General features: G+C 37.4%; 1 protein-coding gene across 1 annotated transcript; it reads right to left on the reverse strand.

Moving 5' to 3' along the window:
• Positions 1-7594: 7594 nt before the first annotated feature.
• MC2R (melanocortin 2 receptor) lies at positions 7595-20033 on the reverse strand. The gene is made up of 3 exons (XM_013098211.5): positions 19937-20033; positions 13565-13705; positions 7595-9328 (listed from the first exon to the last, which is right to left on the reverse strand). The coding sequence occupies exon 3, from the start codon at positions 9172-9174 to the stop codon at positions 8215-8217; it is 960 nt and encodes a 319-aa protein (XP_012953665.2). The 5' UTR covers positions 9175-9328; positions 13565-13705; positions 19937-20033; the 3' UTR covers positions 7595-8214.
• Positions 20034-21705: the final 1672 nt, after the last annotated feature.

The raw sequence follows: 21705 nt of genomic DNA on the forward strand, positions 1-21705 counted from the left end.
AAAGAATTATTCTTGAGTGTTTAAGATATTTGGCACTATAAAGGCAATAGTGGTATCCTCTAAGGACATTTTACTACCACATCTCTGTTTAATTCAGATAGCCTTCAAACGGTCAGAGGAGTTTTCCTCCAGTTTTCACCATCTGATGGCAGAAAGATGGCAGATGGTGCTCAGCACACAAAACCATGTGTACCTGCAGAATTTACTCTCATAAGCTGGGATGAGAGATTTTTTGCGTTTATCCCAATGTTTTCAAGTAAGTGAAAACATTGGGATAAATGAAAGCTTTCAAATGAAAGCTTATGCACAGAACAGAGGATAATATCATCATCTGTGATTTATTTGTCAGTTAGCCTAATTAGCATTTTCATGTCAGTGTAAGAGCTCTAAAGATGCTTCAGGTTGAGGTTTCTAAGAAAGCTGGTGCAAGTTCACTAAAACAGTTTACCACAGGCCCTTTTATTCCCCTGTGGTTTTCCCCTTTCTCTTGTAGTCCAGGGACCAAGGTCTTCTCCACCCAATGAGCTTTCTCATACTCCAAATACTCCCGAGTCCTCCAAAAAAAGCATTCAGTAAAGATCCCTATATACAGAAAAATACTAAATGATTGATATAGTTCGTTCAACTCCATTATTTTTTTAAAAAAGAGTATTTCTCATTGACTCTATTTCTTGGGCCTATTCCCAGACTTCTAACAAACCCTGGTGCCAACTCCTCTAATAGGAAGTGCTGCCAATTTCAACCCCTTATTAACCAGCCAGCAAGGCTGTGTTTCTTTCATCTGCCTTATCATCCAGGAGCAGTAGCTGCCTTTCATCCAAATTTCCCCCTCTTTCGAAGGCTCTGCTGTAATCTGAGAGGAAGTTAAGCACAGATGAGAGACCTGAGGTCTCCATCAGTTCTTCTTGGCTTGCTCTCTGACCTGGGCTGCTCTGTGTCAGGATGAAGAGCTCTTTATTCTCTCTTCCTTTTCTCCTTATTGAACAGACTGGCAGTTGAGACAGATTTAGCTGTTGGACCAGATGATGTGATTACCCGAATTGCTTGGCTGTGGTTTCATTTCTCAGGTAAATGAAAATGTAAGGCTGTAGACTGTTAGACTGAAACAGTACACCAGTGAAGCAGAGTCTGTAAATCATTCTTTAAAATTCAAGTGAAAACTTGAATGCATACTTAGTACGGTGGGTAATATCGATTCATTTGAAAGTGGGTAGCTGTAACAGTGTCAGGAACTGTGAAGCTAGGCTGGAGGACATCTATCCTAGACTTCTAATGCCACCAAGAAGTGATTCCAAATTTAAGTTGTCAGGAAGGGACAATTAACCAGAATAACTAATGTGATAGGATTTCAAAGGAGCTGAAGAGATATTTCTTTCTGTCTTTAGAGGTTGTATTAAACTACTCAGCATTACCCTGGCACCAAGGCTCCCTGCAGCACTGAAAGCTCTCACACTGTGCTGCAGAGGCTCCTCTGTGGGACTGGCTCATGCAGGTGTGCTGGATCTTGCCAAACTGTGTGGTGTTAGGGTGGATGAGGTCAGGGCAGGCAAGATGTGTAAATGTACAAATGATTTATTAACTGCTTTTTTGCAACTAAGAGCTTAGTCAGGGTGAAGTGAGGGCTTGGGGTTTCCACAGGTCCCTCAGGGCAGGTCCTGGCTGCCAGTCTCAGTACCACTGTCCCACCAAGGGCAGGGCAGCTGGGGGCACTGGTGCAGCAGGTGGCATTGGGGCAGTCCTGTCTCTGGGCACCAGGCAAGGCCAAGGAGAGGCCAGGCTATGGGCCTGACCACCACCAAGCCAGTCAGGGCTGTGGGGAGCTGGACCCTGGCCCTGCTGCAGTGTTGCTGGGGCAGGGGCTGATGGCCATGGGGCTGATGTGAGGTCCTGGGCCTGGGCATGTGGGTCAGGGGCCCTGTGTTTTCGTTCTGGAAACCCTTCTGTACACCAACACTGATAAAAGGCTTGTTTGTTTATCTACGTAAAACATGCATCTGACTTTACAGCCAAATTGTCAATACAAGTATCTGCCCAGGCCAGGTTCTCTGTCTGCTCCAACTTCAGTCAGGGTGTCAGTGGATGTAAAGTTGCCGGTAGAGTAACTCCTCCTGTTAACAAGTGGTTTCTGAGTAGCTCTTTTTATTGCTATCTATTTTATTTATTTATTTTTTTTATTGAGATAGTTCATACGAGGTTTTGGAAGAACATTTGAAGGGCTTAAGTTGTAATAAATGAGTGTGAAGGTGCTGCTGAAGCAATTCAAAGTGGTGTGACAAAACCATCTCATGGTCTTTATATATAAATAGCTATGGAAAGAAATAGATAATTGTTATTACTCACTAGACACTTGTACTCCAACTGGTTTAGCCAGATTTACTTGCAAGCTAATAGTCATTAGACTCTGGGTGACAGTTCAAAAATATGATCTTTGTGTTATAGCAGTAATTTGAGGGGAATTTCAAGCGGAAGAAAGCTACTTTCAAGTGGATATGAAAAGTTTTTTTTTTTTTTAAATAGTCCTGCTCATTTCTCCAGAATTATATCGTAAATCATCCTCTTTGAATCAGAAGTTCACAATGGCATTGCGTCTTCTGTAGAAGTGACACTTCAAACAAAGCTGTATCAAAAGTTGTATCAAAGCTGTATCAAAGTGCTATTGAATGATGAACATATAATGTCTTAATAGATGGCTATCTGCTGTAATTACCTTGACAGAATGAAATATGCCTCCTTAGGGACTAAATTGTTTGAATAGGTGTATTGTTTGAAGAGTTTAGCTCAAACTGACTCAAAGCGACTTTTTAAGAAAGCATTAGTTTGAAATGTAGGTGTGTAGTACTGAAATAATTATTTCCAAGCCTACAAAGCTAAAAAAAATCCAAAAGACCAACTAAGTTAGGAAGGTTGTGAACACAATCATAATTCTAGCTGACTGATTGTGAAGTTTCTTGCTTGGGATTTTAAAAAAGAGAAAGCTAACATTGGCCTTGTAACTCTTATTATAAACAAATATTATAATTAAGTATTGTTAACACTCTGAAGTACTCTGCACTTCAATACAAACTTCTTTTTCAAGTATGTTAATATTTTTGAAAAAATAAAATAATGTTCTGATAATAAGAGTTCAAGATGCCTATTTTTTTCTGAAAGTCTTGCCCAGGATCATAATTCAAGAAAGCAGAATTTTTCTTACAGTTGTTAAACTATTTGTTTTGCTCTTTTGTGAACAAAATTAAACTGCTATGCAAGTCTGTCCCTCACTGGCATACCAACTGCTTCAGTGGAATTAATTCCCCTGGGTGACTTTATCAGATTTGTTCACTTTGTTCCTGAACATAAAGTTCAGTCCAAAACAGAATAACAGAAACAGAGGAGGAGCTTCTGGTTTTGCAGTAAGTGACCAGGAAAAGTTTTGTTGCTGACAACAAAAAAAAAAAACAGACATAGGAAGTTCTCTGGGCACTTCTGTATGAAACATCGATTGTAGTACTGCTTACAATTTGAAGTGACAAGATCTTTGAAGCGCCAGAGTTTTTTTCTTCTAGGCCTATCAGTTTCTGGTGGGGTCCAAGATGTATTTATTTCTCCCAAAGTTAAGGTACAGTTCTGGCTCCCAAATACTTGTAAATTAACACTGGGCAAATGAAAGAAAATCACATAACCTAAGAAGTGTTCACTGTTATACATTAATATTATCAGAGTTTAAAGAACAACTTCAATACAATACAATGAAGGTTTCACAAATCTTGGCTTAAAGAATCTGTTCAAAGACCTACACAGGGAAGTACATGTATATAGAGATATCAAGATGTGAAACAGAGAAACTACTGTCTTAGAGACTGCTCGACTGCTAAAATGTAAGCCAAATTTACAGCTAATTAGGAAGTAACACATGGAGATTTATGTATATGCTGACATGCAACAAGGACTGATAGACTTCAAAAGCAAAATCTACCTAAGGATTTTTTATTTTATTTTTTTAATTCAAGACTATGCTTTTTCTGACACTGCTTCCCCAGAAAAGAAATATTTTCAAATGAATGCTCTATTTCAAGAATTCGTGCAAACTGAGAGAAAATTCTCACGTACTTTTTGAATTTTAACATTTTTTTTTGATAAAATATACTATTTTCTGTAATTTTTAGACTCGTCTTGAGATCTAATGTTCTGCCACAGATTTCAGTTTATGGCAAATGCATAGGATCTGCATTTCTTACATAGTTACATGTAGAATGTGGTAAGTTCTCTTGTCTTGAACTTATTAACAATGAAGAAAAATGTGTAGTTTTCTTACAATTTACAAGCCTGTTTTCTCTCTGTTTTGCCTTAGATCCCCTTTTGTAGCATTTCTCCTCATCTTTTTGGCTATCTGGGTGTTAGGCACACTGCTTAACAGCAACAGCCATCAGGTCTCTACAACGAGTTTGAAGACATAACCTTAAGCCACAACATTAGGTGTTGCTTGGGCATCATGGCATGAACAAATGCAGGTAGGATACAAGGAATAGGCAGCTAATTCCCAGTCACATCAGGTGGAAACTTGTTGCTGTGTCGCGTTAAAGGGGTGTAGCTGATTAACCGTTACGGGCCCGGTTGGATTCAGAGTACTGAACCAGTCGGACATTCACCAAAAACACATTAACTGCCTGGGGGTCCAGTCAGACATTCACCAAAAACGCATTAACGGTCTGGGGGTCTGTTCGGACATTCACCAAAAATGTAATAACCGCCTGCGGATCCACTCAGACATTCACCAAAAATGCATTAACCGTCTGGGGGTCTGGTTAGATTCAGAACACTGAACTATCACGGATAACCACCCTCACCCTAGTTGCATTAATGAGAGCTATCACAATGCAATCAAGTATGGTTTATTACAGCAACAGATAATCAGGTTCTTTTGGATTGCCGGTGATAGTGACTATCTGCAAAAGCAAGCTAGTATGCATGAAATACACAGGTGTTATAGGTGTTACAGATGTTATACAGGTGTTATAGGTGTTGTAGGTGTTACGGGTGTTACAGGTGTTATAGGTGTTGTAGGTGTTATAGATGTTATAGGTGCGCAGCCTAGAAATAAATGCGTTAAAAGGATCAAAGACTCTATAGAGATTTATAAGCAAATATTCAGATCTCACCCAAAGGCGTCCCAATGGGGGGGGAAGAGAGGCTCAGCCCGTCGACTGATCCCAGGAGTCAGGAGGTCCTAAGGATGTTGTATGTCCTCGGGATGGTATCTCCCCTGACAATGGTATCTTCCCTAACATCCCCTCTCTCTTGGGCCAATTTATATTATTTTCTATCTTTTGGGTGGAGCTTGAGTGGCTCTAGTCAAGCATATCTTAGTTATGATTGGTGTAAAGTTTTCCCGTCTCCGTTTAAAGTAATAGGCTCCGAGAAATTCAGAGCGCATGCTCGGTGAGGGGTGGTCACACCTTGGAGGCGGGTAGCTTTTGGGATGGAGGTGTGTTTTGGTATTATAATGATATTATAATGAGCAAAAAGTACACTAGGGTACAGTATTTGTCAAAACATGACAGGTCTTTGGCTTAGGGTGGCAAAAAGTGCAGCTTTGTGCACAAGAACAATCGAGGCCCCGCCTGATTACAGAGCCTAGCCGTGGTGTCTCCACTCCACTCCACGCTCCGTGGTGTTCCTTAGAGCTAGCACACCAAGTTTTCCCCAGCGCGATAGCATCTAAGGTTGGGAGCCTAGGGAATGCTCAGGTAATGCAGTTATGCCCTACCCTGAAAGCCTCTTCAATGCTGTACCTTTTCCTTAAAAGTGTGAATGTTAGTTTTATTTTCCTAGTTACTTCAGGCATTTACACCACATGCTGGCAAAGTATGGCAATCTGAGGTCCAATGCTACTAACTTCAGAAATACTTCTGACTCCTTATTATAACAAGCTGGATGGTAAAAAAATGTCTCACTGGGCCATAACCTACGTCTGTGTGTCCCAAAAGATAACAATCTATTTTTCTTTGGACCACTCACTGGCGTTTCTGAAATGTAAGGCCATTACTGTTCTGTCTTTTGTATTACTAAGAGAAGATGCATAGGGCAGAAAGGACAGCAAAAGATATTTTTCAGGCAGGACACATGTTGAGAGCTCATGTACTTTCTAGCCCATGTTCTGCAGGATAAAAATGGCTGGAGGCTTGGAGATGGCACTGTGAAGGATGGGACAGCTTGGCAAGGGGCAAACAGGTTCTGGGCTACTGGAGGCCAGTTTGCTCAGCCCCTGAAATACAGCCAAGAGGAATGGGATGAAAGGTGTGTTTGTAGGACTGATTTTGTATCTTAAAGTCTTATGTATCTTAGATGCCCTTAGGCTCTTAGGTCAAGAAGTGAGCCCAGCTGCTTGGTGAGCAGTTTGAGGGTTGCTGGACAGGGCCTGGGACTGACTGGGAAGTGCATTTTGTAGGTATTTCATGTGTTGCAGATTTAACGTAAGGTCTGCCTGAATCATTATTTTCTTTCTAATACTTTTTATTATTGTGAAGTTCATCAGTTGTGTACACAAGGTATTATGGTACTGTTAAGTCTTCTATTTTGCTAGTCTCTAATGTTGTATAATTATTATTATTGTTATTTTTAGTTCTAACAGTCGTTTGTTGCTGTGCAGATACATATTTTTTCTGCTTTTGATGGAAAGAATAATTTCTTATTAGAATAAAATTTGACTATATTTGAACTTCTTTCTGAACTTGCATTTTATCAACAAATGATTTTCTGTAATAAGCATATAGGTTTAAAAAATTTTCATTTTGGTATCCCTTCTCTCATTTAAGATATTTTCTTTGCTTAGTTCTGGAGAGGCTTTCAGGTACATTGGTTCCTTTCTTACATCTTTATCTGGGAGCCTAAGCCCCCCTGACTACTTGTACTTTGATCCATATTCCACGTATCTTGAAATTCCTGTTTTTATTAGTGTATCAGAAGAGCAAATTCTATTTATCTATGAATTCTAATAGACTTTCTCTTTTCCTCTCCTTCTTGTTCAAGCCATACTTTGACTTCCTCAGTTTCATGGCTGTCTCTTACTAAATATTCTGTCTCTGGCACAGCTGAATAACTGTACAGAATTAATCTGAGGTTAATTCCCCACCATATGCTCTGAACTGCTTTAGGATATTTTGCTGTGAAAGTTATTCTGCCTTACAGTTTTGCAAGTTTAGTATTATTTTGGCAAGGACAATTCAAAATTTTCTCACTAGGATTTTGTAAATTACAAACTGTTTTGTAGCATCCTTCCAGACTGGCTAGCTGGTTCCTCATCCAGGTGGCTGACTTCCTTGGAGGTCTTTGAATTGTCTGTCTGGTACTTTATTTTTGAATTCCTTGTTGTGGCATGTTTAGAAAATTATGGCTTTATCAAAGTTCTTTCTCTGTCTGTGAAACCCATTATTTTATTAAAGGAAGCTGGCCCAGGGACTTCTAATGGAGAGCTGACATGGCCAGCAATTCTCTTTGCTAGTCCAGACCTGGCTTTGGTGTTTTAAAATTCAAAACCTTTTCAAAATTCTTTTCTACCAGAACGACTTCATGTTGGAAAAAACTCTTCAGTCACTAAGAATAACTTTTAAACCAAAATAACTTCACATGGACTCACATTCCAATTTTTTTTTTTTTTTTTGACACTTAGAGCATACTAATTGCATGATTTTAAGGAGAGTAGATGTTAAAGAACAAAGTAATGAGTTCACTTTACCAGCAAAGTTCATATGCATGTCCATATTTTCTGCTTTATCATAGACTTTTATATAAACATGAAGTTCAGAAACAAGTATTCATTTATTTGTGATTTAAACAACAAAATTTAAAGTAGTATGCACCTGAAATTGAAATTACTGATACAAAATTAGTCGGCATAAATTAATCTCTTGGGTGACAAAATACTTGCTGCCAAAGATTTATATTTGAGTTTTTCTGAAATGATAAAAGATAATTGTTGCAGTTACTTTTAGAATATTGCATGAAAATTATGAGCAGAATTAACTTAATTAGTAATATTTCTGGGTGTTTGGTTAGCAAAGACTTATGTGCATACTTAGCTTATACGTATTCTTCAGTAGACCTCTTGAAATCACTGGCAGTATTCTACAAGCATAATATTACTTTGGGCATTACTTTTAGTATTTTTAACTGTGAATTTGCATTGCACAACACCACAATGTGTGTGCTTTTTTAATTGTTATTTTTGTTTAGTATCTACCAGTTCCAGTTATACCTGGCACAGCAGAACATCTTCCTAAATGTGCTCCGTAATTCTGGGCTTCGGAATGCAAAAATCATAGGGTCAATGATCGCATTGCACATTATGAGGGTCCCATTCACATGGAATATGGACATGTAGCAGGCACAATAAGGGTTATGTGGGCAAAATCTTGCTAAAAGGATGTGAAGAACAAAGGGGGCCCAACAGCAAAGGAAGACTCCAAGGAAAATAGTCAGTGTAATGGCTCCTTTCATGTTAGTTCTCTGATGGACTGCACTGGTGGGCAGTGAGGCAATCTTTTTAGCATGAGATCGAGCAAGGAGGAACATATGGACATAGAGGCACAGTATAAAAAACATCATTAAAGGGAACAGGATAGTGAAGGGAATGACTGTAGCTGCTTCATAGGAGAAGAGGGCAATAGCAATGCTACTGCCTGCACAGAATGTCCAAATGATTGCCAAGATGATCAAAGCCCTTTGTAGTGTCATGATATTATGGTACCGCAAAGCATAGAAAATAGTGATATATCTGTCTGCTGCAATAGCTAACAAGCTGAAAATTGACCCCAGTAAAGACAGAATGAACATAGAATCCATGGCATCATCCAGCTTTTTCTCAAAGTCCCCACGACGTGTCAGGTACCCCATTTTGCACAAGATGATAAAGATGTTCTCCAGAGTTTTGTACAAGCTACCTAACATGTCTGAAATGGCTAAACTACAAATGAAGAAGTACATGGGCAAGTGCAAATTCTTATTTCTGACGACAGCAATAAGGACAAGCAGATTTTCCAATATGCCAGCAGCAGCAACAGTGAAAAAAACTTCCTCTGGCACCACGACCTGCGTACAGTCAGTGACATTTAAGGAAAAATCACTTATATTTTCAAGGGAGGGAATACTTGTCTGCCCTAGGTGTTTGATTAGATTGAAAGGTCTTTCAGTGCTCATTTCTTCTGTTTGTGGAAAGATTCTGGATTGTTGTTTCTCAGGCTTGGCTTTACTCTGAAGCTGACCTGTCAGTTAGACCATTCTTCTTTTGATGAAAGCTTTCTCCTTCAACTGGAGCAATTTGAAGACTTAACTGAAATATTTTGTATTTCTCCTACAATAAAACACATAGAAGCATAAACATCAAGAAGAAAATTGCCATGTCAAAAATAAGCATTTGAAATAGTGGCTATTGCAGTGGAATGAACATGTACCATCATCTGAGTGAGGCAAAGTTGATTTGTATAAAATGAATGGCTCCAAGCATTGCAGTGTCTCCGGGGAAAACTAAGTGTAAATTCTCTGTTAGCTTCAAATAAATTTTTAAAAATACAGTATAGTATAGTTTTCTTTACTAATGAACATCCCATGTTTACTGAAACTGATTTCACAGACTTCAATAATTTGGCAGTCTTTACAGGCCAGCTGTTTGTTTTGAGAAAGTCTGGCATTTCTCACAAGATTTGCAGTATTATTAGATACGAATGAGACTAATGCCAAGATAAGCTGTTGTCCAGAGCAGCAACATATTTACCACCACACTGTTAATAGTGAAACAAAATGCCCTTAATTTAGATGTGAACATTTGTAAATATTGATGTTTTTTTCAGAAGCATGTTAGATACTAGTGAGAAGCTGCCTTTTCCTGCAAATTGAAACATTCTTTTGACTTGAAAGTATTTCTAACACAGACTAAGATTTAAATGAAAATCTTTTCTTGACTATATTTACAACTATCTAAAAGACCAAATGTTTTATATAAGCATTGGAGTTATTTTTTTTTTCTCTGTAGCAATCCTGATCTAAATTATGTTAAAGCCTATGAGAATCTTCCCAAAAGATGAGGCTTCTTGGGCTATTCATTAAGGTGTAAATACATATGATATTAATTTGGCTCAGATATTACCCATAGACAATAAAACTCACTTTTTCTTGTAATCTTTATTTGTGAATCCATTTGTAATGCACAGATACAGTTGCTATTCAGAATGTCCCCCTTTTTAAGACGTGGCATATTCTCCCCCTGTTTTCTAAGCTCAAAACAGCCTTTACCTATTTGGCACTCTCCTAACAATTGGTCTTGAAATGCATTCGGACATTTGTTCATAGTCAGGGTTGGCAAATGCCATGACACCCTTTCAAAGGATGAAGTCAAAAGTTTTAACTACTTTGTATGCAACATTCTCTTTAAGTGTTGGTGCCTATCTGTAAATGGTGCAGCTGAACTGTTGCTTGAATATGATCAACTCTATTACAGATGGCTGTGTTTAGCCACATTTTAAGGGAAAACAGGCTTGTGATTTAGGTTTGCTAATAACATCTGCTGAGATTGCTAGCAAGGTGCTTCATGTGTGGTAAAGAGTACTGAGACCTGGACCACCAGAAAATATGAACTTGATTGAAGGAAGCTACTAGCTGTCTTAAAAGAAAGCATTGAAGTGAGTGCCCATACTTATTTGGAAACAAAAGCTCTGTAGTGGAATAACTTAGTGCATTTCAGTGAAGCACATGTAGACATTCCCAAAGACAATTAGGTCAGCATCTGTCAGCATGTGCGAGAGACTCAGCAATGTCTCTGCATTGATATGTTTTCCTATTCTCAGCTAGAGCTACTGTCCTAGTTAAGTTTTATGTTTTCTAATATAGAAATTTGTTTAACAACTTAGTTTTCACTCTTAATAGAAAGTCATAATGGACACTCCAAACACAGTCTCACTTCAGTGGGATTTTAACAGGAAAAATCAGTTAGAAAAATACCTTTGTTACGCCCTGATTCTCTCAGAACACTTTTTCAGTGATGCTTTACTGGTACATCATATTGCTGAAATCACCTGCCTGATAATCATTATAGCTCCTTAAACAATAAGACATTAGGAATGACATGATACATTATATTTGCTGCTTTTTACAAATATAAAGATTGCTAGTTTTACATTAACTCAAGGTTGAGTGCAGCAGTTGGTTAGCGAAGAGATCTTGTAAAGGCTTGTGAGCAGTTACAGCAAACTGAATGATTACGTTACAAACAACTTAATGTTGTTTTCAGGCAATTAATAGAAAACCAGAAAAAGAAACTGTTTTAGAGATTCTCATGCCAGCATGCATATGGTTATTGCAGTCTATCTCATTAGAACTCCCTGAAGGATGTTACCAATTATCTCCTGGTCTGATGCTTCAGTGCAGTAAATAGTAACACTACTTCTGTCTGAGACTTCCCAGACAGAAATATCTATGTATATACAGTGTTGTACATGGATAGTAAATCCAGTGCTTGATCTACACAATGCGTATTTTGATCATACCTCTGTAGTAAGTCTCACATTTATGGGATTCATTTGCCTCTACAAATCTACTGGACAGTGTGTGAAGTAGTTTAACACTTCTGAACAGCTTGGGATAGACAGAGTACATATGGGATGTAAAGCTATTGTGAACATGATTGGTAACCTCAGAGTGTTGTAAAAGCTAACAAAAAAGGAAGAGACAGGAATATCTTGGTGTTTGGATATGTATTTCTACAGGCAACTGGAATTAGAGCCAAGGTCATTTCACACCAAACTATGAATGGTCATCAGGTGAAAATAGTTCACCTTCCTGTGTTGGTTGCACTACCAGAGACAGCTTGGATGCAACAGACTTCCTCTCCACTGTCAATGCCTTGTCATTTTGCCACATCATTGTATTGTCTAGAAAGAGGGTTCATTTCATTCACATTCATCAGTCTCTGGTAGTGCTCAGGTTTATCTTTTGCAGGTATCTGCAGAATCAACCTTTCAAAGCCAGTGCTTATGTGTCAGAATTGTTAAAAATAGGACACAGCAATTTAAGAATAAAAGTGCTATACTTAACGATAATCTTTTTTCCCCATCAGTGGCTGAACTATGTGGATTTTCCCTTTCTCGAGGTCATTCAAAATCTAATAATATTTTTCCCTGACTGTAGCAAAAAACATTAAAGAATAAAGAGCAATAAATATATAAAAGGCTCTTTAAGTTTGAAACACATTTGCAAATTGAATGATAAGTATCACAAAACCAACAAAAACCTCCAGCCTTTTCTTCACATGCTTAAATTGAGTCCTGGAGGGAGAATTCAATAGCTCAGTCATGTTGGATAGTCTGAAACATTTTTTATCTAGAAAGTGGCAGTCTTCTGAGCTAGGGTAATGGTCAATGAGCTGGCAACAATAGTGAAATTACTAAAATCCGTACATCTGTAATATTACCAGCAATTTTTATTTAGTTTGTAGTTACCTAAAGAATCATGAAGCAGGGAACTGGAGGACTAGAAGCCAGGACTGGAAAATTTACTGACAGTATTGTAGAAACCAATAGTTTGGATTACTTGTCAATTGTATTTATTCACTGTGATTATGGTTTAGCTCTTTACAACACTCCGACACTTGCAAAGCATGTTTGCACTGTATATATTGCACAGCTAGGAGCCAGTGCCAGTACTTCAGCTTATGACAATGCTTAGAAAGCTACAGTGGATGTTGGGCAGTCTCAGCACTGTACAGGATTAGCCTTGGGCAAAATGCATAATTCTTTTCTGTGTGCCCAGTGCCTATTGATAACAAAATTAAATTTTCTGTGCCGTAGAAATGCAGTGATTTAGCACCTGAAAGGTCTGGGAGTAACCAGCTTTGCAGTTGATTTTGATTTTTGTTTTGATTGTATAAACAGTTATTCATTGAATAAATAAATAATGCAAGTCCTTCAATCTCAACATGTTAAATAAACTGGTCTGGTCAGCAGAATAACAATAATCATAGTTTCAGCTGTGAACTATAATGAGAAGATATTGCATGCTTTAAATACTGGATCATTTCACATGTTTCTTTACTCTCTATTCATTTGTTACTAGAAAACCATAGCTCTCCCTATTGGACCCCATCTGTATTTGCTTTCTAAACAGATGGTGGTAACTGAAAATTGAAAGGGTATTGAGTATTCTCCAGCTTTTGAACTCCACAATGCAGCTTATATAACTGGCCAATTATGTAGATGCAATTATTTGTTTCTAGAATCTTGAGACATATTAATTCCCCATGATTCTATGTTTTGACATTTTTTTTCCTTAAGTCATGTATTAGGAATGTAGAAGAATAAGTGTGGCGTGTTTCAGACACAGTACATAAAGTATACCTCACAATTCATTCAGAATATACAGAGATACTTATCCGCCCCCCCCGCCCTACACACATTTAAAATACCATGATCTTTTCTTAATAAAAAAAAAAAATAAAATCTTTAAGGTGTTAACAACTGTCTAACAATGTCTTTATCTCAAGCAATTCATACTGAAAGCTGTCTGGTGTTTAGACTCTCATTCACTTAAGTAAAAATACCTTGGGCATCAGGGCACCTGGAAATCTGTTCAGCATGGTTCCCCTTCTAGAACTTGGTCATAGTGGAACACCAATCCCTTGTGGACATGGTTGGACAAGGAGTGTGTGGCTGGTTATGCTGCCTGGTGTTGCTTTCTTTTTCTGAAAATGACAGTACAAGTCATGTGATTGTCCATGGATGGGAGTCATATACATTTTCAGTGACTTCAATTCAAGCCATTACAACTTTATATCAAAATAAATTTGAAAAAAATCCACAAATATCTACCTTTTTGCTTGTTTCTAGCTTTTCCATGTCTACAATGCATTTAAGATGGAAACATGCCACTTAAAAATGTTGATGTGGAGATTTAGTGTTTAAAGCAAATGAAAGAACAACTTTTTGTTTTGTTTTGTTTTGTTTCTTTCATTAGGTAAGCAATGGCTTTCATGGTGATGGAGGGGATGGTGCCTATTAGCAGAAGGTAAGCTACGAGGACAGGCTGTTCCCTGCACTTTCTAATGGGTGTTTCCTTTTTTCTACCAGGTGTGCTTAGCCCTGAACAAGAAGTGAATAAGAACAGCACCCAGAGTCTGATTCTGTCTTTCCTTTTGCAATAAAGGACATAGCATAGTTCTTTATATATGTTTAAAGATGTTTAAAGTAAATGTGCCAGAGGAATTATGCTTGCTGATTCCTAAAGGCTCTGCTCTATTTGGACCAGATGATCTTGGAGGTCTTTTCCAACCTTAATGATTCTATTAATATATGGTCAAATAGATTTCTGGCCATAGCTGAAGATAGAGTTACTGGTTGCTATAAAGCATTTAAAGTATTTTACTGACTTCTAGGTGACCATGATTAAAGTATCTCAGCATAGCCTGCATAAAAACAAAAACAAAACAACAATAACAAACAAACAAAAAATCGACCCTATGTCTGCTTGATGAAACAGCAATAGATCATATGTGAAACATCCTCAGTATTTATTGGACAGGCCCAAGGTGTGCAGGAAACTTCTGAGAAACTGCTGATTAACTTTAATGACAGCACAGTTCTTCCTGAGTGTCTGGCCTACACAAGCTGCCAAACCTACAGAGAATGTGTGATGTGTTGGTGCTGTGGTGCAGCAGCAGAGGAAAACTTTTCTCTCCCAGATGTCACATATAAGGAACACTGTGAACAAGAAGCTTGTGGGTGGCTTCACAGTTTTGTTATTAATAATGGATAAATATTGTTCTTTTTGAACTGAGCTGTGAACAAAACATGGAACATTTTTTTTTTCCTGTATGGAAGAGAGATGACTGGTGACACTGGGTGGTTATGGTTTCACAGCAAGCCCTGAGCCACTATAGCAGCTTGCTGTGATGAAAGGCCGAGTTCCACCTCTCCCCTCCCACCTCCATGTTTCTCTGCTCCTGCCTCTCACTTCTGTCATCTCCCTCGAGCCTAGACAAACCTTTTCTTCCCTACATAACAATAGCATTTCTTGGTGTGTTTACACGTGTATTACCATGTGTAGGAAGTGGAGCAGTAGGAGTGTGGTGCTCAGTGACAGTACTCAGGTGACCTAACCCTCTGTGAACTCTTTTTTTTTTTCCAATAACCAGTCCCAACACCTTGCTGTCTGCATCTAGCTCAGGCATTCCTAGCAGCATAACAGGTTTTGCGTAGGCTACAGCATGAATAGTTTATTGGTTTTGAAGCTCAGATGCCAGAGTTTCTCCTCTGCTAGAGCCTGATAAACCAGATCCTTCCTTTAAGGAAATTATTCAACGCCCTACGGGCCCTTCCTTTGGGAATCATATGGAAAGTCTTCGTATTTCCCAGCAGTAACTGGGAGAGTAGAAAAATGTGCATTTGGTAACTTTCTTTTACACAAAACTAATAAATACCTGCATTTTAAAAGACATTTTATGTTACAAACTTTGTTCAGCAAACACTAAACAAAACAGAAGTTATGATTGCAAAAGAGTGACAGCACCAGTTTCCATTCTGTTCTGAATGTGAGCAGACTTAGTTGCTTATCTTTAGGTCTGACAGGAAGAACTCTCTCTGACAAAGGTAGAAAAATAACATTTCCCTGCTTGCTGCTGCAGGAACATACAAGAACAAAATCCTGTGTGTTCAGAGAGCAGTAGAGACAAATGGACTGTGTGCTTATGTTTCATCTTGCAGCTGCTAAAATGAATCTTCTCATTGAAGTATATGTCTCATATGAAAAATTTATTTTATACAGAATGTATTAATTGGGATATTGATATAGGCAGTCTTGTTTTTTGTAAAAAAAAATAATAAAAATTTACTAGAATGTTTTAGATTATAGTTAAAACAATATTAAATAAGGACATGAGAAAACTACAGTGAAAAATTAAGATGATATCTGGTATTTCATCTTGTCATCAATTGAAATTTTATGAACAAGTCCAATTAGCAACCATGGGCTATTAGATCATTTATTCTTTTGCTTTGATCTCCCTCTAGTGTTCAACAAAATAGATATTAATGGCTGATTACAGCTAGTCTGCTTTCTCACATCTTCCCAGGACGCTATATAACATTATGTAGCCTAACTACATTTTCATTAACTGGCATCAGACCTAGATAATTGTTATATATGTGTCTTGGAGGTTTACTGCATCAGAATAATGAGTATGTTCCATATGATTTCAATGTCGAGTTCTTTCATAGAAATAACTTTACACTGATAGACATAAGAGACAGCAATGATAAAATAAAAGAGAAATGTACACACATGCAAACTAAATACAGAAAAAATAATGTTGTACCTAAAGCCACACGTATGCTAACTGGACTAATTACTAGCAAAATGTTTCTTATACAGTTATAACTATGGCTTGCCATTAAGCAGAATTTCTAGAGTGAAATTAGGCTGCAAATCACTCTTGTTGGAATTTCAAATGTCGTATATGGACATATATGCTGAACAGAAATCTATATAATTTGTATTTTCCTGACTTTCAAAATTGTACAAAGGAATTTTCTGACTGGATCAGAAAGTGGACAGACTGAAGGCCTTGCAAAGAATACAGATAAAGAAAATCTAAAAGACAGGTTTAATTCCTACTGATACATCTTTTCCTTTTCCCCATAAGATCAGCTTTGAAATAATACAGCTACATGGTTTTTTTCTGAATAAGGAGAAATGTCACTTCATGAAACACAGATTTCCTCATTCATAGTTAAGCTTAGGTATATATGATATGACACAACTCTGCAGTCAACAATGAAAAACACATCTAGGTTATGCAGAAACTATGTTGGCCAAGACTATTTCTCTCCATACAATGCATGCAGCTTCATTCAAAATATTATGCAAACCCTGCAAAGATGTTGTAAACAAGAAAAATAAAAATGATTAAGAAGAGATGGACTGAGTTCTCAATATGTTTAAAATCTTTGCACTAGCAGAGAAAAAAAAAGGAATTATTTAGTATATTTATGAGGGAAATGAGAAAGACCATTAAAATGACAGTGAGAAAAATAAATTAAAGCTGAAAAGTCATGAAATGTTTCCTAATTGATTAACTCCTTTAGGCACTATAATTTTTCACATACAATTGCTGAGACTGTAAGCAATGCTGTTATCTCAAGTATCTAGAATTCTAGAATTAAAAACAAAACACAAAAGTTGGTGGTTATATAAAAATATTTTCCTTGCCATGAGATGGCAATAATGACAGAATGCCCATAAAGTCATTAGCAGAAATAACCCTCCCTCCTCCTATCAAATGTATGGGCAATTTATTGAGAATGAGCAATCAAATGAAAGAAAAAGTAAAACTTGAACAAAATCAAGGTTGTAAATGCAGGAATACACTAGTGACTGGTTTTGTTTTGTTGTCCAGTACTCGCGCTTTTGAGGGGCCTTCTCATCAGGGCACACAACATGCTGTGCTGGGAGGGGAACATTTACAAGTCATTTAGTACACAGCTAGAAGAGAAGCGAATGAAATTCAGTGAAGGTTTCCCCACCTTGTAGCTGGACAGAAGATGTAATCATGAGAGTTTATTTTTTTTGAAACACATAGAGTCCCACTCTCCAAGGAGCTACTATTCCTTTTAAGAACTGTTAACTTAAAAATTGTTTTAAATTGTTTTAAAATTGTTTTCTTTAAAAGAAAGAAAAAATATGTCTATTGTAATTTGTAACAACAAAATCTACCTATGAAAAAAAACTAAAACCCTAATGCTGCTGGTGCAGGTAATTGCTTTGGAAATAATGCACTTGTACCATTGGGTTACATCCTTCACTCTAGTGCATCAGTCTCAATCCACTGGTATGACTTGGTGACAAGTTACAATTATTTACATCAGCTGAATATATGTTTCTTTGTTAAGATTGTAGTAGGTTGAATCATGTTTCTTTTTGAAGCATTAGTTACTGTGCTTCAGACTTTACAGACTGCTTTTATTACACTATTATTTCTTATTTACTTCCAGAATAAATGAATTTTAAGTCTATGTATAACTGTAACTTTCTACAAGGAATGAAAAATAATAGTGATTTTGAATACAGGACAAATAGTTCTCTGGGATCATTGTAAAGATCAATCAAGAGGCCTTCAAGTGACATTTCTGAGGCCACTGCTCTGTTCTCACTCTTTCCAGTAAATCATTAAGTTTGTCAGTAATACTGCCATCTCAGAGATGTTGTTATCAACAAGCATGAAGGAAATCTCCTGTACAACAAAGCATTAACCATTTCTTGAAAGAAAAGTTCTATGTTTCTGCTCTACGGAAACCTGGTCTTCAAGGTGGTTTTTAGGAGCCATCCATCTTTTTCTCTGTCTGTGAATGCTCCAGTAGTTGCAAATAAAACAATGATTAAAACAGATGGAACTACTAGAAAAATATTTTGTATTTTTAAATGACAGAATACAAGAGTGTGAATTTACACTGAATTCACTCCTGTTTAAGCACACTGTCTTGTAAACCTATATATGTCTTATTGAGACAAAATGCACAAAAGAAACAAGAGCTTCTTTCCTGCGAGCTACTTAAAAATACTTTTGTGCTTTTTATCTTGCCACAGAACTAATATACTTACATCCCTTTATGCTAAAAAAAAAAAATATTAAAAGACAGTGATTAAAAATTAATTCAACAGGTGATTGCTTTCTCTGGGAAACCTATATGATGGGTACAGGGTGAAGAAAACATCTCTTTGAGATGCTGCTTTTAAGAGCTGTCTTCATGCTTGTCTGTTTGGGAAGGAGAAGTAATGGATAAGAAAACAAATAAGGGGAGAGTCAAACCCCAGTTCTGCAAGTCCACAAAATTTGGCCACAAGAAGCTTCACTCTGACTGTGTGTTGGCATCCAGTGCTGATGCAACTTCTCCTACAGGCAGAGGTAGCCAAAGTCTCATTGAAAAAGGAGTGCTGTTATCTGAACCCACTTCTGGAAAGGTGTGAGAAGTTTAGAAAGACATGCCAGATTAGGTCATTCTTGCTTGTCTTTTCCATACATTAGGATCTGGAGCTCCGTGGGAATGGTGCTGTCGTAAACAAGTATTTCCATTTCTGCACAGGTATCACAGAACTAAGTGTATGTATGTGTGTATGTGTGGTGTCATTTGGATTCTGCTTATAGTCTAAAAAAAAAAAAAAAAAAGTAACAAGGATAGTAAGGATAGTAGAAGAATAACTGTTAACTCGGGTATCTGCAATAATGTATGTTAAATATAGGCATTTACTCTGCCCAGGTTTTCCTTCAAAGCTCCTTCAAAGACAAACTTATGCTATGCTCTGCCTTCCTCAGCTGTGTGCTGCAGACTAACACAGGGTTAAATATCTAAGAGTTTTGGCAATCAGGGTGCACTGAAGTTCAGTCTTCTGTCAATTACACTGCTGAACATCTGTAATAGTATCAGATATGCAATGGAATTGCTCAATACCTGCACGAGACTAAGTGAAAACAGAATTTGGTCTTGCTGTAGCAGAGTGAATGGTGGAAAGCTGTAACTGGTAGGAGTAGCACTCCTTGCATCATTTCCAGTCCAGATCCAAGAAGACTCACTGATGGAAAGTTAGAAAGAGATGTGTGACTTCTGGCTGATGCAGTGAAAAAAATGACTTGAATTGGGGAAAAGCAGTATCCAGAAGATAAGAAACATATCAGTGGAAACTTTCGTACTTAAGCTTAACCTCAAGTTGTAAAGAGGAAAATCTTACTCAAGCTTCACAAAAGAGGAAAAAAACAAAAAGCAAAAAACTTCTGAAATTTTATGTTAGAGAATAATGCAAAATGAACAATGTTAGGGATCATTACAAATATAGAACTTCATTACATGAATAATATTGCATCTTTCATTAGTTTATCCAAGCAGGCTTCCTGAGTTTTACATAGATTTAGTAAGCTCCCACTTACCTGCTTGTGAACCAACTTGTGAGCCAGTGTGCTGGTAATGCTGGGAACAAGATTACTTATAAAGGAAATGAAGCCAACATAGTATTTGCGTAAAGGAAAGTCTGGAACATTTAAATCAAAGTGAAAGACAGTTATCTTATTGGCATAACCTTGAATTAGGGTCACTTAAAAATAAATTATCCACTTTCTCTGAGAATTTTTATATGAAAAAATAAAAAGAAAGAAAGAAAAGATGCACAAGTCAAAGGGAAAATGCTCTATGTTTCAGCAGAATTACTCTTTCACTAGCTCATGATCTGTATAAGATTCCCTCCTAATATTTATGAGACTGTAAATCAAAGAGTCTATTCACAAACAGACCACGTTCCATATTATAAATAGTGTTTAAACGCTCTGGTAGTTGATCAAGATGTCATAGGATGTTTTCTGCCCATCAAGAAGACTGTCACTGCGTTTGCTTTTCAGTCTAAGACCGCTACCAAAGACACAACTGTTAGCAGAGATGACAAATTAACAAGGTAGAGAAAGTGTTGGTTGAAAGTACCAACTGTACCAGACTGGATGAAATTAAGAGATCATGACAGAGAACTGCAATTCAGGTCATGAGGTGTAAAGAAAAAAAAAACAAAAAAACAAAACAACAACAACAACAACAAAAAAGTACCAAGCTTTAACAATATTTCCTAAGAAGTGGTAGCCCCTGTTTCTGAAACAAACTGGAAGTGGGGAGATTAGCGTAAGTAAGATACTATTCTGTTTTTTCCTTAGGGAAAGGCCTCACATTTGGATCTATTTAATAGAGATTGGAGATAGCAATGCCCAAAAGCAGAATCATATTCTTAACAGTATAAACAGAGAAACTTTGATTGCTGCCAGGGAAGTAAACAAAAGCTCAAACCGTATAGAAAAGGTACATTCATTCTTAGGAACAGAGATTTTCATTCACCTCTATGCAGGACTGGTGAAAATTCAAACTGTAACTCGCAGACTGACAGCTCCAGTGTGGGTCCTTGCCACATAAAAATTGGAGGTGAAAAACTTTAGCATCACATCCAAGGGAAGGGAATATGAAGGAAATCAAACCAAACCAAGCCAAAAGAAAAACTTTAACAAATAGAATACATCACCATACTGCAGCATCATCCATTTTTCCAAGGAGGAAAAAAGAAAAACCTCAATCCCATTTTCCACCCTCAATGGCATAGTTTTCATCTTTGCATTTTATATTCCATTCCTTTAGAACGCTTGGATCTATTGAGTGCAATTGTGATACATGAAGAAAATTATTAGTGAAAGCATGCATGGCATGGAAGAGTAAGACACAACCAACACAACTATGTAACAGGAGCACAGAATATTTTCTTTGATTTCTTTTCCCCTGCCCTGCCTATCATTTGAATAGTTTCCTCCAAATACACCTGTGCTGTTTGCTCTTGAGGACCAGCTTCAAAAACACTAGTTCTGTATCATGTCAGGTGGCCCTCATTCAGGTCCTTTACAGTATTTGCACCCGAAGACACTCATTAGTGCCTTGGAAGTTAATTGCGGAAAGTCTTCACTTCTTCTGCTGTGAATTTCTTTCCTAGACTAAAAGTTCAATACACAATCTAGCAATGTATTGCGTGCACAAAAATGTTGATACCATAAAGTGTAGTAAACAACTAATAAAAAAAGTCTGTAAATATGTGCTTACATTTTATTTCAGCTGCAGAGAAAAGATACACACTGGAGGCACAGAGGCTCTTCACTTGGCCCTATGCAACAAGTTA

This window comes from Anas platyrhynchos, chromosome 2, assembly GCF_047663525.1.
Source record: "Anas platyrhynchos isolate ZD024472 breed Pekin duck chromosome 2, IASCAAS_PekinDuck_T2T, whole genome shotgun sequence".
Taxonomy (NCBI): Eukaryota; Metazoa; Chordata; class Aves; order Anseriformes; family Anatidae; genus Anas; species Anas platyrhynchos.